Source organism: Mesoplodon bidens, assembly GCF_964165515.1.
Source record: "Mesoplodon bidens genome assembly, chromosome: 3".
Lineage (NCBI taxonomy): Eukaryota > Metazoa > Chordata > Mammalia > Artiodactyla > Ziphiidae > Mesoplodon > Mesoplodon bidens.
In genome coordinates, this window is record NC_138178.1 from 174555704 (window position 1) to 174573453 (window position 17750).

Sequence of the window (17750 nt, forward strand, 5' to 3'; positions counted from 1 at the left end):
TGGAGCCGACGCCCGGGATGCTCTATTTCACAAGCTCCCGGGATGTTCCTGCGAACCCCTGGTCACCGCCACCCACCCCGGCCCACTACCGTGGGGCACCGCAGAGCCTGGAGGCTGGAACCCGGCTCTGACTCAGGCCTCTCTCGGGACTTCCCCTGAGGGGCTGACTTGCTCTCCCAGCCTCAGGGTCTCTGGGAGGGCACCCCCGGCCCACTCACGTGGCCTGGGTGCTCCCAAACCAGACAGACTCAGAAACAGATGCAACAAAGATTGAGGGCCAGGCGCCCAGCGGTTTCCGCAGGAGCTCCTGGTGCCCTTTGGGGGGCGTCCCGCTACTGTTTGATCTATTTTGTGAGCGTCTTAGGTGTGGCCCAGGCTGGGGAGATGGAAGGTGGAAAGGCCTGGGTGAGGGGAGGGGCAGCCTGGCTGGGGGGGGAGCCCTGGGTCCGAGGCTGGGCCCTGTGGCCTTGGCCCAGTGACTCCCGTGTGAAGCCAGTTTCTTATCTCTGAAAATGAGCCCTGTCAGGAATTGTACCCAAACCAAACCACAGGGTTTCGCGGAGGCTCACACAGCGGGTGGGAACTGGGGGCAGTGCCTGGAGGAAATGGGCGGGGGGTGCGCCGGCTGTCTGGGCTGGCGGGGAGGTGTGTATGTGGCGGTCCGTCCACCACGTAGAGAGAGGCCAGGGCACAGCAGGATGGAGTAGGGCCAGGGGGCCTCGGGCGCAGCCAGCCCCTTCGCCCTCAAGGGTGGGACCTGCGAGGAAGGGGCCCCGAGTGGTGGCAGGGGCAGCGGTGGGCCTGGTGGGGGCGGGGCTCACGTTACCTCGGACACCTTATGGCCCCTGCCGTACGTCTGGCTGCACTGCAGCAGCTGGGCCGCTAGATTGCAGTCCTTCCTATAGAGCTCCTAAAAGACAAGAGAAGCTGTTTTGCACAGGCTCGCCCCTCGCCAAAGTCGCTGCCACCCTGACCGGTGCCCAGTGGCCAACGTGGAAACCGGCGGGCAGAGCCGGCTGTGCAGTGGGCAGGACGCGGACCCTCTCTGGGCCTCACGCTCTCGCCTGCAGAACGGGGGCCCCGGCTCTGGCCTGAAGCCGCTGGTGCATGGAGGGCGCCCTCCCAGGCAATCCCATCACTGACCCGGGTGGGAAGCTCCCCCAGGGTGGGGGGCAGTGGGAGAAGAAGGGCCCGCAACGTGCCCTAAAGTCCCGGAGGCCCCAGGCATGGACACCAGGCCCGGTCTCCCTGCTCGCGGCCTCTGAGTCCCTCGCAAGGGAACGCAGTGGACAGCGCCGGCACCGGCGAGGGACGAGGAACGGGCCTGCTGCTCCCACGTCTCAGAGTGAGGCCTGGACACGGGCGTGGCTGCAGGGCCGGGCAGGGGTCAGGGCAAGTTGGGGTCAGAGGGCCTGTGTGACCCCAGGTCCGGGCGGGGGCCAGCTCAGCCTCCTGAGCTGAAAACAGATGCAAACAGTAGGAATCGAGGGGATTTGGCTTCATCTTTGGAAAATCTCTGTTGCATGTTCCTGCCGCTGGACCTTGGTTCCCACTGCCGCCCAGGGACCCTCTGCAGCCAGGGCTCTGGCGGGGGCGGGGGGTCTGGGGTCCACTGATGGGCCCTGAGGTCCACCTGCTCCCATAGTCTCAAGTCAACCAGGCCCAGGCGTCCTGCAGCTCAGGTGAGCTGCTGAAGGCGTGGGCGCCCCTGCCGTCCCCCAACACTCCACCTTCTGTACTGAGGCTGGTGCCCCGACTTGGCCTGCACAGGGGAGGACACCCAGGTCCCTCGCTCCTTCAAGGCATCCCTGAAAGGGTATAGTTAGTTGAGAGCTGAGAACTGGGCTCCTGTGAGGCCCCAGACTGGCTGCCGCTGGCATCAGAGGGCTGCAGGCACTGTCTGGCCAGCCCAGACCTGCCACCAAGTTGTTAACAGTCTTCTGAGCGCCGCCCCTCATCTCTGTGCCCTCTTCCGCCATCTCCTACCTGTGGCATCTCCACCTGGCTGTCCAGGGCCCGGCTCCAGCCCCGCACCTGCCGCCCCCTCCCACGTCTCCCCCAGAAGGTCCCAGCCCAGGAGACGGCAGGTGGCTCCCTTCCTGCAGACTCTGCCCCCTGCAGTCGGGCTGGACCCATTTTTTCTTCTCATAACCCACATCCCAAATCGGTCCATCACTTTGGTTCCAGCTTCAAAATATAACCAGAATCCAAGCCCCCCCGCTTCCCACCTCCCTGGCCGCCATCCTGGCCAAGCCACCATTGTCTTTCTCCCAGATTGCTGTCTCCTTGACCTTCCCACTCATGGCTTTGTCCTCTAAGGTCTGTCCTCAGCAGAGCAGCCACCGGAGCCCAGTAAGAGTAGGTTCAGTCAGGCTACGCCTCTGTTCAAGAACCTTCCATGGCTCCCTACTTCACTCAAGGAAACCTCCCCCGATTCCTATAGGAGCCTATACAACGCGGCCTCCTGTTACCCTTATGACCTCAGACCCTCGGCCTCTCCTCCCCACAAGAGCCCCTTCTGGTCTCTTTGCTGGTCTTCAAGTTACTCAGACCCACCTTTGCCGCTGTGGCTCTTTCTGCCTGGAAGAAGCGCCCTTCCCCGCTGTCCCATGGCTCCCTCATTGCTTTCAGGTCTCAGCTCCAGCAGCCTCTTCCAGAAGCACCCGACTGAGATTCCCTAACCCTGCAACTGGCAACTCCCAGCACCATCCCCTGCTTTATTTTTCTCTGCAGCATTTAGCACTTCTAGGTCACTACACAGTTGACCTATGTACCCTGTTTGCTGTCCGCCCTCCCCACTCCCCTGCTCAGATGTAAACTCCACGTGGGCAGGGCACTTGCTTGCCTGTGTCGTTCACACATATTCTCAGAGCCTCGTAGGGTGTGGCCCGGCGAGAAGCAGATGCGCATCAGTGAGTGTGTGCTCAGCTGACGGGTCTGTGGAGGGCAGCGGGGCCCTTCTCGCGGGACCCTGGAAATCAGGACCCACAGATAGCCACAGGACTCTGAGGTCCACTGCGAGTGGCCGAAGGCAGGAGTCCTGAGTGGCCACGCCCCAACCCTGGGGTCAGGAAGCCCTGCCTTGACTGGGACACCGTGACCCCATGCTCCCTATTTCAAGTCCCATGTCCTTCCAGTGGAGGGTCTCGTGGGATGCAGTTTGTGAGGCAGCCCCCGTGCTTCCCCAACTGCCCAGGTACTCCGTGAGGTCCGGACCATCCCGTCTGTCCACCCGGCCCTGTGCCAGCCCCTCAGGGTCAGAATGGCCAGGCACTCACGTTGTCCTCCGATAGCTTGTCGATGGTCACCTTGGCCTCCAGCAGGTGGCTGTTGAGGGCGACAATCTCGTGGCTAAGCGCTCGTTTCTCTTCCTCATAGTGCTGGCCCTGGAGGTGGGGGACGGGCAGAAGAGGGAGGTGCTCAGCAGTCAGCCAAGGCCTGGGGCCTCCTGGGTCCCCTCTCGCAGCCGATAGTGAGGAGGTGTTTGGAGGCCAAGGCACGCAAGAGTCAGAGCACAGAGCAGCCCATGTTCCAGTCCCGCTCTGCCAGGGAGGAGCCACACGGCCTTGGGCAAGTCACTGCCTCTCTGAGCCTCAGTCTCTCCTCTGCACCGTGGGGACAGTGACAGGTGAGTGCTGGGCAGAGACAGGTGGAACTGGCCCAACCCCGGGAAGCAGGGAGTGGGCAGGGTGGAAACGAGGCCTTTGGCCCAGCTCCTCATGGGCAAGGGCATGACCACCAGGCCCAAGGTCCTCACCATGGTTCCAGAGCTGGGGGCCCAGGGCTGGGAGTGCTGGGGTGAGGGGGGGTGTGGCGTGCCCTCACCATGCGGTACAGCTTGTCCTCCAGCTCCTGGTTGATCCTTTGCAGCGCCATGTAGTTGCTCTGAATCCTGGAACGGAGGCCTTGAGGTCACTGCTGTGCCAGGCCTGACCCTCCCACGGCCCCTGTAGCCATACAGCCCCCTGAGGGCTGAACACAGGCCCCACCCTGCTCTAACTGCTCCTGTGCTAGAAAGCACCTGATTGAAGCTAACTCGTTGCAACATTTCCTGGGCCAGGGCCGAGGAGCCCTGCAGATGAGAAGGGAAAGCCTGTTATTCACAAGGGACTCTGCCAGGTCCTCACTCAGAGCCGGTTAACTCACAGTTTACACACAGTCCTTACAAGGCTGGCGAAAGGGTTTACAGTTCAGTAGCAGGTTAGCAGGGGTCTAACCTTAAGACTGTGTGATGTGCCCTGGGGTGAGTGCCGGGGACACACAGTGAATAGGATACGGTTCCCCCCTGGAAGAGGCTGAGATGGAGGCAAGTGTTGGGTGGGAAGCCATTGCCGCCATGCGGTGTGACGGTGGAAGGGGCAGTGGCCATCCTCTCGGCAACCTATGTGTAGTGTTATTGCCCCTGTCTTGCGAGGGGGGAAACTGAGGCTGGAGGTGCTTAAGTAGTAAGGGACCAACAGCCTCACTGCAAATCCAATGCTCTCTAAACATTTAAAACAAACCAAGCCAACAGCAAAGTTTGCGGTTTCTTTACATTCTTCCTAAAAGAAGCCTGGAAAGCGTGTAATATTTTTTAGAAGAATATCCATCTTACACGTGCAGCACGATGTTTACAGGAGTTTTGTTTTTAAAGGAGTCAGTGCTCAGGGTCCCGCACACCTAGCCTGCCGTCACTGGCTGCTGTGCTGCTCAAGGGAACCGTCTCTAAATGCTGGTTCACCTCCAAGGCTGGACATCGTTTTCCGGTCAAAACCCCAGGCGACAGTGGCTGGGGTCTGGGTCTGGAGATGGCTGCTTCTGTATCATGCTGCTGCCCCACCACATAAGTACAAGAGAAGGAATAAGCAGGGGACGCAGAGGTGCCTGGGGAGAGCCTGTACCCGGCAGTAGCCAGCGCCAGTTCAGATCCTGGTTTGGCAGCTCTTGGCACAAAGCGCGACTCTTGTCAGGGCCGCCTGCCCTCGCCGAGCCCTGGACTCCCCGTGTACGAACGGGGTCACCAGCTCGGGTGGGAGGCACAGCTCTGCTAGCGGCAGGTCGCCGGCCCCGCGCCCCGCGCCCCGCGCCGCCCAGGCCCCGCCCCCTTACCTGCGCAGCTTCTCCGTGACCTTCTCCAGCTCCTCCTGCGCTCGGCGCAGCTCGATTTCCAGGTAGTGGCGGGTGGAGTCGAACTCGGTCTCGAGCTTCTCGAGCTTGTGCGTGGTGTAGGACAGCCGCTTGCGCAGCTCGCCCTTCTGCTCCTGCAGCGCGCTGCAACGACACGCGGCGGCGGGCCGGGCCGCGGCGCTGAGCTCGAGGCGCCGGTGGGTGCGCACCGGGTGCGCCCGGCCGCACCAACGCACGCGCGCACGCCCCGCACGCACGCACACCGCCCCGCCCCCGCGCCGGGGGTCAGGGTCTCTGACCCTGAGCCAGTCTGGCACTGGGGGGGGGCAAGTGCTTGGGGCAGCTTAAGGGACCCTGCTTTAAAGAGCGCCCATCGGCACCCAGTCTCTCGGTCTGGGATCCGACCTCCAGATGGCACCGCTGACAGGGTCCCCCACTTTTGCTCCTCCACAGCGCTGGCTGGGGACGCTGAGGCCCAGAGGCACTAGTGCCACACCCTAGACCAGGACTGTCTTCCCCAAATCGACTGTGTGGTCCCAGCAGGCTGTGTGACCTCGGCCAGGGAGAGGATGAGCCTGGATGCCCCACGCCCAGGCAGCATCCGCCACAGTGGCCAGCTAGCTGCACAGAGCATCAGACACTCAGAAAACCGCTGGCCTGCTCATGTCTCCCTTCCTCCAGGAAGCCTTCCAGAGCCAGGCTTGGCTCCTGAGGCTCTATTTTCCCCACAGACTGAGGCTCCTCTGGGACCCCGGGCCGCTGAGTTCCCATGCTCAGGAAACAGAAACGGGATGATTCACCCTCTGAGCCATATGCCATCAATTCACATCAGCTACCGCTGGGCACAAGGCAGGAGGGACAGGTGTGGTGGCCACACCCAGGGGACTGGCTGCGAACTCCAGGGCAGGGGCCACACCCTCCTGTCGGCAGCCACCCAGCTCCCAGAGAGCACCTAACCATGTGCTGACCTGAGGCACCTTTCCCTTGACTGGCTGAGCACGCAGAAGGGGCCAAGGGGGAAGGACTCACCTTTAATAGCCGGGAGGGCTGATTTCTGCAGGGAACGGACAGCGGCCCGGTGGGTGAGGGGCACCAGGGGAGTTCTGCTGGCTGTTAGCCACGAGTGAGGCTAAGGTTTGAGCTGCCGTTCAGCGCCCTGGCTGTGCGCTTTGCTCTGTCACCCCCTGCACTTTGCCCCCGTCACCCCCTGCACTCTGCCCCCGTCACCCCCTACACTACAGTCACAACGAAGCCCAGAATGGTGCAGCCTGAAGGTGAACTCCATGGTGTCACGGGGTGGGCAGGGGCCCTGCCATCACACAGACCTGGCTGCTGGCCCCCGCCATGCACCCCCCATCCACCTGCGACTGTCCTCATCATACCCTGGGGACACAAAGCCCTGGCTTCAGAGAGGTGTCCAGGTTGGAGTAGGGGCCCAGCTGGGCCAACTGTTTGCTGGAGGAAGCCGAACCCTCCTCAGGGGACCATTTGGAGCTAAGACCCTTTGGATGGTAACTTCTGGTGGGTTTGCTGTGGGCGAGCAGGAGGCTTCCTCCAGAGCCCAGGGTAGAGTGAGCTTCAGTCTCGGGCCCTGTCTGTAAACCACACACGTTACCATAGGTGCACACCCAGCGAACCCCGATTAAGCCTTCCTGGATTCCTGCCAAGGTCTACATTCTTAAAAATAAAGAGTTGCCTACATTTTGAGAACCTCAGGGAAGGGCGGGGCGGGTCCTCCCAAGAGTTGGTCCCCAAGGAAGATGCAGAGTGACAAGCAAGGAGGGAGACCAGTGGCAGAGTGCCCGCCCATGGCTGCCAAGCAGGCGCTGCTGCTTCCTCCAGGCAGCACGCCTGACCGACTCACCCCAAGCCCCCTGCAGCTACAGGTCCCAGACTGCCCCCCCGGCCCAGGCCTTTCTCCCCAGGGGGCTGACGAGCTTCCTGGGGACTCTCTCATGTCACCCAGGGCCCCCTGCACACACGGGATCAGGCGTGGGAGTGGGGCGGCGGCCCCTGAAGTCAGTCATCCTGCAGGGGCTGCAGGTCACCCACAGCCCTCGGTCACAGGGTACAGGCGGGGTCCGCACCCTCGGGAAGAGGGGAGAGCACCCGTGGGGCCACTTGAGCCCCCGCCCTCCCCCACCTTGGTCACCTGCCTGCAGCCACAGCTCGGACCCTGCCGTCAAGACTGTCCACCCCTGACGTGACCCAGCCGTATCCTCCTACGATGCATCCACCCGTCACCCTCCTTCCTTCCTTTCCTGCCCTGTCCCGCCCTGTTCCCTGCGCCTCACAGCGAGAATGAGACAAATGCGGTCCCCGCCCCACGGAGCTTATAGTCTCGAGGGGAGACAATGAACAAGGGAGCAGGTTCACCAACAAGGCACGTGTAGGAGGGAAATACGACAGGGCTGTGGGGTGGGCTCCGAGCAGAGCCGGGACCGCCCCTCGCGGGGCAGCCCGCTTCATCGCGCCGGCCCACCCGAGCCTCAGCTTACCCTCGGCCTCCGGACGGCCTCCGGACGGCTGGGCGGCTCTTGCCACCCTCCAACCACTGCTCTCACCTCCCGAGCCCCCCACACCCACCCACCCACCCCTCAGCCGCAGCCGGTCCAGCCCTGGGCGGGCACAGCCCCCAGCCCATGCCGCCTCCTCGTCCCCCTGGCCGCGTGCTGGGGGCACCTGGGCCCCGGCCCTGGACACGCCCCCCTGGTCCCTGGGTCACAGCAGCGCCGACCCTGGTGCCCCACCACGCCTTCCCCACCTCTGCCACTCCAGCTCCGTCGCCCAGGCTGATCCTCAGGGCCCTGGTTTACCCCTCCCCCCCTCCCCGCACATCGCAGGCCTAAGGTCCTCTGTGCCCAGCCACACACGAACCCCTCCCGGGCCTCCATCTGCAGCCCCGACCTCTCTCTGGGGCTCTGCTGCCCTCCGAGTCCAGCCGCCCACCGGGCTCTCCTCCCAGAAGGCCTACAGTCACCTCACACCCAGTGCACCCAGTGCGGACTCTGCCCCCTGTGCTCCCCACCCCCGGGAAGGTCACAGCCACCATCCGTCCCCAGTCAGACCCTGAGAGGACGCAGGGACGCCTCTTGCCTGTGGCCACCCTTCACTGCCTGTGGCCACCCTTCACAGCCCATCACCAGGTCCTGGCCATCAACTACTCCAGAGCTTTGGACATGTCCCCTCCCCTGCCTGGTCCAGGGAGGGCCCTGGGCTGGGCACCCTGAGGTCTTCGGTCACCTGTGTGGTACCACCATCCTTTCCTGCCTTTCCCTCCCAGGGCATTTGCCCGAGCCCTGCCTGACCTCAGCCTCAGTCTCCACATCTGTAAAATGGGGATGTGTGCACCCACACACTGGAGCACCCACCCTCAGGGAGCAGGGCTGTCACTGTGGTCCCTGCACTCCCCAGGTCACCAGAACCACCAAGAGATGAGGCCGGGGGCAGGCACCACAGGGGGAATGCTCAGTGCCTCTGCCTTCCCCCTGGTGTGGAGTTGGCTCAGGGGGCCCCTCAACAGATGCACAGGGAGGGCCTGGAAATCCCTCATGCCCCACCCTCCAGATCAGGGCCACCCTCCTGGCCGGGGGGCTTGGGAAGCCCTGCTCAGACTGCTGCCCGGGGGGGGTCACCTCGCTTTGACCTGGGTCCTGGTGAATTGATCAGTATCTGGCCTAACCCGGCAGGGTGTGTGCTGGGGGGTGCGTGCTTTGTGGTTCCCTCCTAACCCGCGGGAAGCCCCTGGAAGTCTTCCCCACCTCGCGGGGGAGAAAGATGAGCTCCCTCAGCACAGAGTGGGACCCCGCCTGCCTCCCACCAGGAGCCCCTCTGGCCGCTCAGCGGAGGCCTGAGCCCGAGGATCGAGCCCGAGGATCGAGCCCGAGGCTGGTCTGTGGGGCCACCGGGGCCTCGCCTCCAAGACCGGATGGCCGGGAAGCAATGGCGGGGGTGTGCTGGCAGCCGACACCCTCCCCGTCTCTGGGCCTTCTCGGGGGAGTTGATGCAGATGCGGGACGGACGTCTGGGGACAGACGCAGAGACACCGAGGAGCCGGGGAGACAACAGGTGTGTTACCTGTCCCAGAGCGAGGGCGAGGACCTGGCCAGTCGGCCCTGCAGGACGCGGGGTTGCCCGAGGCACGAGGGCACCCAGGGGCTGCGCAGCCTGTGGGTGAAGAGGACACAGCTGCTCAGAACGGGGCCCGGGGGCCACGCAGGGCCCGCCGTGGGCACGCGGTCACAGAGAGGAGGGGGATATGCTCAGAACGGGGCCCGGGGGCCACGCAGGGCCCGCCGTGGGCACGCGGTCACAGAGAGATGGGGGATCTGCTCAGAACGGGGCCCGGGGGCCACGCAGGGCCCGCCGAGGGCACGCGGTCACAGAGAGGGGGGGGATCGGCCCCCACCGGCAGGAGAGCTCCCTGTCATCAGCAGGGTGGCAGGGTAGGAGCGGAGGAGCCGGGGGGGAGGCACCTGCCAGCACTGGCTGCCTGAGTGCATTGCTGGCACCGAGTCCCACCCCAGGCCTGCATCCCCATCTCAGCCTCAGAGGGGAGTCATGGGGGGCAGGCTCCCCCAGCTCCAGGTTTCTGTCCGGCTACTGCTCCTTCCTTGCAGGACCCATTGGTCAGAGAGCCTGGGAGGCAGGGAAGATGGAGGGCGTGTGACCCCCGACCTCTGCTGACGGACACCAGTGGGGTGTTCTGGAGGTTGTGGGACCTAGTGGATGTCAGGGGTCCAGGACAGGACCCACTTCACCCCTCCTGGGACCCCTTCTCACTCACCCTGCCTGTGGCCTGTCTGGGCTGGGCAGGGGGTGGGACAGAGGGGGGTGGATGACCCACCCCAGCCCCATGGTGCCACCCTGCTTGGGGGCAACGGGATGTATATCAGAGCTTTAGGCGCGAGTCGGCTTGGTCGCCCCCTTCCTGTGGTCTCTCCCGGGAGGGCTCCCGGTGGCCTGGCTGGCCCTGGAGCCAGAGCAGAAATCTGACGGGAGGACGCTGCCCCGGACATCAGGCGTCCAGACAAGGCTTAGAGACAGGGGCAAGGGTATGTGTTCAGAGAAAAGGCAGCACAATCCCATCTACAAAATAACTGCGTACAGACGGCCACACAGGATAACCGAAGGGAAGGAATGTTAATGCTGTTTTGGGTGGGTGGTGGGATTCTGGGCAATTAAAAAATGTTCTTTTATACTTTTCTGGATTTGTCATATTTCCTACAGTGAGGATGAAAAATCCTCCCTGGCGGTCCAGTGGTTAAGACTCCGCGATTCCACTGCAGGGGGCGCGGCTTTGATCCCCAGTCAGGGACCTAGGATCCCACATGCTGTGGGGTGCAGCAAAAAAAAAAAAAACAGAAAAAAAAATTTACTAAGGATCAAATTTTGCCCCTCCCCCCAGAAAAGGTTGAAAGTGTTGATTTGAGAGTCTGGGGAGGGGGGCGGGTAGGGAAGCTCTCAGCCCTGGGCTGTGAGCTGCACATCGATCACCACTTCCTAAGCCCCCATCTGCTCATCTGTGAAATGGGCTGCCCTCAGCCCTGGTCTCCTGGGCTGATCTTCTGCAGGCCGGGCTGGGGGAGGGGTGGGGGGAGAGGCAGCGGCTTGATCTCCATTTGAACGGGACTTTGGAATTCCAGGCCCAGGGTTCACTCTTGGCCAATGACCCCAATGCTGCTGAGTAAACGGAGAGGAGGGACAGGACTGGCCCGTTCCCGTGGGAACAGCCAGAGACCCAGTCCCCCCTTGGTGGCTCGGCTGAGGCCAGCAATCCCTGGGGGAGTCCCCGTCCCAGCCCTCGCCAGCCAGTCCTCACCCCAGAAGGCCCTTCCGCTGGGGACTCCTGGCAGGTGAGTTCTCAGAAGAGTAGAAGGGAGGCTGGGACCCTGGGAAACTGAGGCCCAGGGAAGGGGCGGGGCTTGCCTGGAAGCACAGAGAATGGGGGGCATGGCTGTGACTTGACCCAGACTCCGCCGCTGGTCACACACAAGGCATTTATCCCTGACAACCACTCTCGTTCTGACGCAAATTCTCATTTCCAGCCTGTGGCATGGGGAGCGCCTCTTCCTAGAGATGAGAAAACTGGGGCCCAGAGAGGTTAAGCAAGATCACACAGCAGGTCTGGGATGCGGCTGAAATCCCCCGATGCCTGTGATGCTGTGCTGGGCACGGGGAGGAAGGACATGTGAGCTGTGGGGTCCGGGGGCCAGCCTTCCCTGCTCCGCGGTGTGAACAAGGGTCCCGGGGGCAGAGGTGCTCCCTGGTGGGCTGTGGTGATGGGGCGGGGTGGGGCTGAAGGCGTGCCCGCCCTCCGGCTCCCAGGTACCAGGAGCCAGTCCCTGCGGTACCCCCATGGCACTGCCCGTCTCCGCACCCACTCTCCGCGCTCAGGCTCCGGCCCCCAGTCATGCTCCAGTGCCACCAAATTGCTTGTCATTCTTCACATGCTGCAGGCAGCTTCTCATCTGGGTGACTTTGTCCCTGTGTCCCCTCTGCCAGGATGGCACTCACTCCTTCCAGCTCAGGTTAACTCCTCCCCACCCGGGGCTTGCTGGTGGGACCCTGACACCCATCCTGCCCCAGCCTGCCCACCAGGGAGCGTCACTGGGGCTGAGCCCCTGTCCCGCTCATCTCCGAGTGCCCGGGGCCCGGTCTCCTGTCCCACGCCGGCCCCCAGTCCGGTCTCCGCCCTCCACCAGACGGCAGGTCACGAAACCCAGCCAGACCACTCCCGCCTCTGGGCAAAATTCCCCAAGATTCCTCCCCCAAGCCCCTCTCCCCGCAGACCCCCCACGGCCCCCACCTCACCCCGCGCTGGCCCCCTTCCCGCACGCTGGCTCCAGGCTGCACCTGAGTTACCCTGAGCCCCTTCCTCTCCACCTCAGGGCCTTTGTCCTCGCCGTCCTCTCGGCCAGGTACCTCCCCTCTCAGGCCCCGGCCGCCAGGGGCGCCCTCTCTCATTGCTGCGGGGACAACGAGCTGGGGACCTGCCTGCCTGCCTGCCCTCCCCTGGGATCACCTCCCTCCTTCACCTACTCGTCCCAGGGCCCCGTGCTGTGTCCACGTGGAGCCAGAGACCAGCAACATGTGCCGCGTGAACGGCTGCAGAAACACCTGCAGGAGGGGAGCCGATCTTGTCTCCGGGGCTGCAAGGCCCGGTGCATTTTTATATCCCCGGGGCCTACTCTGGGGTTGGATAAAGGGGGGGTAAGCCCCCCCACGTCCTCCTTGCTCCCCTGAGGTGCTGGTCAGCAGAGCACCCGGCCCCTCCCCCACCGGCCTCTCCCCCTCCCGCAGGGGCCGACACCCTGGAACTCATGGCACAGGGACTTGTGCCAGCTCCCAGTGTCAAGGGCAATGCCCGGCAGAGGCAGACACCATGGAACCAGCCTCAGAGCTACCACTGACGGGCCACCTTGGCCAAGGTGAGCCCAGCCCTGGGAGAAGGTCTTTGCCCCCAGAGCTGCTCGGACCCAGCTGGTCCTCTCCCAGCTGGGCCTCCAGTGGGCACCTTGGGACCACCACATCAGACTCTTGGGATGCCCTGCGTGGGCCCGGGGGCGGGTCCCTGCAGAATAGCCTCTGTCCCTGTCCCATGCTGGCATCATCTCTGAGTCTCCCTGTAGAAGGTCTGGTGCCACCATCCTTCCACAAAAGGAGCCAGAGACAACCCCTGCAGGGTCTCAGAGCCCCCTCGTCCCTGCCGAGGCCCCCCGTGCCCTGGCCTGTGCCCCCATGCTTGGTGGCCACCACTTTTCTGTGTCTCAGAACAAACAGTCTTTCTCTATTCCCCTTGAACTTGATCACTGCCGCACTGATTCCATCCTGTGTCCCCAGTGGGAACCTACTCAGGACCTTTCTCGAGGGGCAGGTGGGCATGAATGGTTAACCAACACCCCCAGCACCTGCCGAGGGCCTGCCCTGCCCCAGGTGCCCACACATACCTACTCATCTAGTCTCAGGCCACCCTGTGAGGGAGGCGTGCACCACAGCCATATGACACATGAGTAAACTGAGGTTCATGGCGATGACGTCACACAGCCCTCCTGGGGTTCAACACTGGGCCAGCTGTTCTTCCCCTCACGTTCAGATGCCAGATTTTAGTGCAAATCGCAGCCCTTTACTCTTCCTTGAACCGTCTCCCACACATAATCACGATGAGGCACAGCCATGGTCTCCCTGTGAGGGTCGACCACGGCCAGCTTGACGGAGGCAGAGGCTGGAGCCTAAGAGGTGAGCCACCTGCCAGGGTCAAGGGCAGGGGCCTGGAGTCCCACAGGACAGCTCATCCCACTTCCTGGTGGGCTGTGAGCTTCTCCTTGGAGGAAAACAGTTCTGGGCCTTTGGCTGGCACTGGTCTGTGGCTCAGACACGCCTGCCCAGCCCCTGGGCAGCCCCTCGGCTGACTCTGCAGCAGTTTCACCAGCAACACCACGTGCATGGAGAAGGGGACTCTGGACACGCCAGGCCACTGTGCAATAGCGTGCAGGTGCGTGCATGGGTGTGCGTGTGTCCTGGGGGAGGGGACTGTCACAGGGCTGGCCTGGGGGCCCAGAGCCAGGAGGGGTCACCCACTCAAGCCAGACAGGGGGTGACCTCAAACTCTACGCCTGCTCAGGCCCTGCTCTCTCCTGGTTTGCTGACCGAGGTCGTCCAGTGGAACCAGTCCCTCTTCCCTCCTCGCGGCCCGGTGACATGGACGCTCCACTGCTGTCCTGCCCAGAGACAGGAGACGGGAGACGCCACAGGGAACATGTCATCTCGCCTCCGCCTCATCTTATCATGGGGGCTGCAGCCCTGCTCCCACCGCCCCCCTCCCCCCACACCCATCGAGGCAGAACCACGTGCTGGGAAATGGCAACACTGCAGCCTGGGAGCCCAGTGGTGGGTGGACCCAGGGGTGCTCAGGGCCAGGACGAAGCAGAGCAACCTGGGCAGGTGGGCGGAGCAGCTGCAGAGTCACCGCTGGGCCTTTGCACATGCTGCCCCTCCTGCTCAGGACATCCCCTCCCCTGTTCTTTAGTTCATTCTGTTTACCTCCTCCAAGAAGCCCTCCCTGGCCTCCCAAACCCCACTCTGGTTAGGGCCAGCTGTCCATAGACTCAGCACCTGCACCTGTACAGATGGCAGGACGTCACACGGCCGAGCTGACAGGCCTCCCTTTCTGCTCATCCGGCAGACTGACCCGGGAACCTTACCACATCCCCCGTCCCGTTCCTTCACTTTCTCCTCTCTGCTCAACCTCCCAACGCCTCCTCCCGCACCGCCACTCACAGCTGATGACCTCGCTTCCTTTTCCACGGGAAAAAAGAAGCCACCCCTAGGGAACTTTCACAGATGCCACCGCCAGGTCTCCCCACCTGCCAGCATCTGCCCGCCTGTTACTGTAGACAGCCCGCCAGGCAGCCCCTCCGCCCACTCCAGGCACGGCTCCAGCTACTCCCTCACTCCCAGACCACCAATTTCCCCCTTTTCTGGATCGTTGTCTCCGGCACAAGAACATGTCAGGTACGCTTGCCATATTGAGAACAACGCTCTGTGGACACTCCAGGACCTGTCCTTGCACCCAGCCTGCCAGGACCAATACCCAACCTGGCTCGCGTCCCTTCCACGCGACTGAACCAGCTCTCGCCCCTCCCTCAGCTCAGTGCTCATGTGACCTGAGCCCTCAGCGGCCACTGGCACGGTCGACCCCTCCCTCCTCCTGCAAACACCATCCTCACTTGGCCGTAGTCCTTCTCAGCCTCCTCTGCGGGTGGTCCTCCTCTCCCTGACCTCCTAACCAGCAGGACCCAGGAATAGTGCCTCCAGTCTCTCTCCTTCCCTGGGTACACTCACCCCATGGTGGCCCCAGCCACAAATACCATCGCTCCACTGAGGGCCCCCAAATTTGTGTCTCCCCGACTCCAGGCATGCATACCCTCTGCTGCCTCTGTCTCTGCTTGGATACCTCGCAGGCGGCACAGACCTGCGGAGCCCACTGTATCCCACTCCGCTCGCCCTCCCCAAATCCACAGCCTTCCCTCCCCAATCCCTGCCCTGACCCAGCAGGGCCAGCTCTCCTCCCCGAGCCTGGAGGCACCCTTGACTCTTTTTCTCTTTCCAGCGCCGCCCGCCATGCTGAGGCCAACTTCTCTTGTGCGGGATTGCTGCACAGCCTCCTAACTGGCTCCTGCCCTCACCTGCTCTCCGCCAGACGGGTCCTGTTGAAGGCTAAGTCCAATCCACCCCCCCATCTCCACAGCTCCTACATCGCTAGGGTCAAGCCCAATGTGTTCACGCTGATCACCTGATGGCAGGTGGCCTTCCCATTGCTCCCTGGACCTCACCTTCCAGCCACATTCAGCACGGCCTTGCCTCAGGGCCTTTGCACGTGCTGTTCTTCTGCCCAGATCTGTCTCCCAGATACCCCACGGCTGCCCCTCTCCTCCTCCACTCAACATTCGAATGCAACTTTCTTGGTGAGGCCTTTCCTACACTCTGCAGGCATCCTCTCTCCCCGTTTCCCTGCCGGGCCTGTGTGTCCTTGGCCTCACCCCCTGGAGTGGCAACTCCCCAGGACAGGGATTTCTGTCTGCCTCGTTCCCTGCTAGGTCCTCAGACCCTGCAGCAGAGGCTGGCAACCAGGAGGGCCCAATAAACATTCGCTGAATGAATGAAAAACACAGAGTGAATGCATTTTACAGATGAGCAAACTGAGGCTCAGAGGGAGAAAGCGGCCACCCCAGGTCAACAGGCTGCAGGCCTCCTGACGATCAACCCGAATTCCCCTCCGCAGCTTCCAGTGCTTTGGGCTTTTCCTTGCCTCTGAGGTCAGGGGCTTTAGGGGGTTCGTTCTGTTTGTCTGGCTCTGCCAGAAGAAGTTGCTCTCTGATTTCCATAAGGGCTGAGCCCCCTGAAATGATCATGAGAGGGTGAAATTTGAATTTCAGGTCAATAATGAGTGTTCAGTGTAAGTATATGCAAAACACGGCATGGAAGTACTTACACTAAATAAGCATCCAGCTGTTTATTGAAATCGGGGAGCCCGATAAAGTAGAGGATGCCCAGTGAAATTTATTTAAATTCGTTTAAATTTCACTGGCCATTCTGTACTTTATCTGGCAGCCCGAGTATGTAGACAGAGGTGACCCCATGGAGGAGGGCCTCCAGCACCGGCAGGAGAGGTCATCCCGTGCCCGTCATGAACCAGGCCAGCCATCTGCGTGGGAAACACAGCTTGGGCAAAGGCTGGGAGATGAGTGTGGCCAGAGCCCAGGCCTGGGTCGGCTGGCAGGAGGCCGAGAGCACCGGGCCCTGAGTGTGGGCCAAGTGTCCGGTCCCCTTGTTCGGGGCGCTGGGAGCCCCAGGGGAGCTCCACAGGGGAGAGGACTGGTGACAGGCTCCGGCCTGGGGCTGTTCCTCTGGTGGGTGAGTCGGGACAGGGAGTCCTAAGGAGGCTGCCTCAGGAGAGGTAGGGCCAGCCACACAGCGGGCCCCAGGCAGCCCCCAAGGCCCCCTTTCTGGCTGTGTTGGGGCTCCTTGGGCACTCCCGCCTGGCCTCGTCTTTCCCAGCACCCAGCCCAGCACTGCTGCCCACCTACTCTCTTTCCTCCCCCCCTAGACTGGGGGGGCCTGGAGGGCGGGACTGTGCACACTTTGGCCACGGACCCCTCCCCTGCCCCGAGGCCACACCTACTCTCTGCCCAGAATCCGTGCTCAGGGGGCGTCCGCAGGGAGGACGGGTGGGTGGTGTGGTCCTACCGCTGGTGAGGGGTCCCCAGATGAAGCTCCCAGCGCCCGCCACGCGCCCTGGAGCCCAGGTGAGAAGAGGCTGCCGTCCAACACTCCGATGGTCAGGTTCATTGCTGCCCACCACGGAACCCACGCTGGCTTCACTAATTTGACCACCCCGCCACGGACACGGGCACGCATTAATTGGATCGGCGGTGGGGCCTGTTTTCCGGAATTCTGGGGATCATAAAGGTAATCAGGGCTGTGGGAGGCTTGTTGATGACCCTGGAGCGCGGGGCATAGGGTGGCCTGCCCCATCCCAGCGCTCTCTACGTGCCCCTGGGCCCCTCCGGGATGCCCTCGGTCCCTGGTTCCTCTGCCCTCACCGCCCCACCTACCCCGTACCTCTCCACACCCACAGGAGACAGTCCTGGGGGCCAAACTGAGTCTGGAAGAAAAGAACTGGCGTTATGATGACCGATTTTAGCTGCAGCAGGTGGTTGCAAGGCACTGGGGCCGAGGAAGGAGGCTGCTTTTCTGGGCTTCAGTTTCCCCATCAGTAACCAAAGCCCAAAGGACACCGGTGACCATCACCTCCTCTGGAAGCTTCCCCCGAGATCACCCCCATTCAATCATTCAATCACCCAGTGAGACCTGCTGCGTGCCCTTGACAGTCCCCTCACTGAATCCTCACCCAAGGCCTGGCAGGGAGGGGGATACTACCCATTGTACAGATGAAGGAATTGTGGCCTGGAGGGCCAGGGCCTTTCTCAAGGGCACCTGGCTAGTGAGCACAGGAGCCAGGATAGAACCCTCCCCAGGGCAGCCCCTCCGGCCAGGACACAGGACACAGAGACGCAACCCCCTGCCCTGGCAGGGCACCGCCATGCTGTCTGCCACGAGGGCTGAGGATCCCAGGATACCTG

At 62.9% G+C, this 17750-nt stretch overlaps 1 protein-coding gene across 8 annotated transcripts in view; it reads right to left on the reverse strand.

Annotated features, from left to right (window-relative positions):
* Nucleotides 1–17750, reverse strand: part of BEGAIN (brain enriched guanylate kinase associated) — a gene marked incomplete at its 5' end in the record, with an annotated part of 45310 nt that overhangs the window by 2349 nt on the left and 25211 nt on the right. For 3 of the 8 annotated variants that reach the window (XM_081228428.1, XM_081228430.1, XM_081228429.1), the window contains 4 exons: nucleotides 827–910; nucleotides 3279–3386; nucleotides 3826–3892; nucleotides 5089–5250. In XM_081228428.1, coding sequence (XP_081084554.1) covers nucleotides 827–910; nucleotides 3279–3386; nucleotides 3826–3892; nucleotides 5089–5250 — 421 coding nt within the window. Of the gene's footprint in view, nucleotides 1–826; nucleotides 911–3278; nucleotides 3387–3825; nucleotides 3893–5088; nucleotides 5251–9183; nucleotides 9274–17750 lie in introns of all 8 variants that reach the window. The other 5 variants (XM_081228431.1, XM_081228433.1, XM_081228432.1 and 2 more) reach the window with 2 other exon arrangements.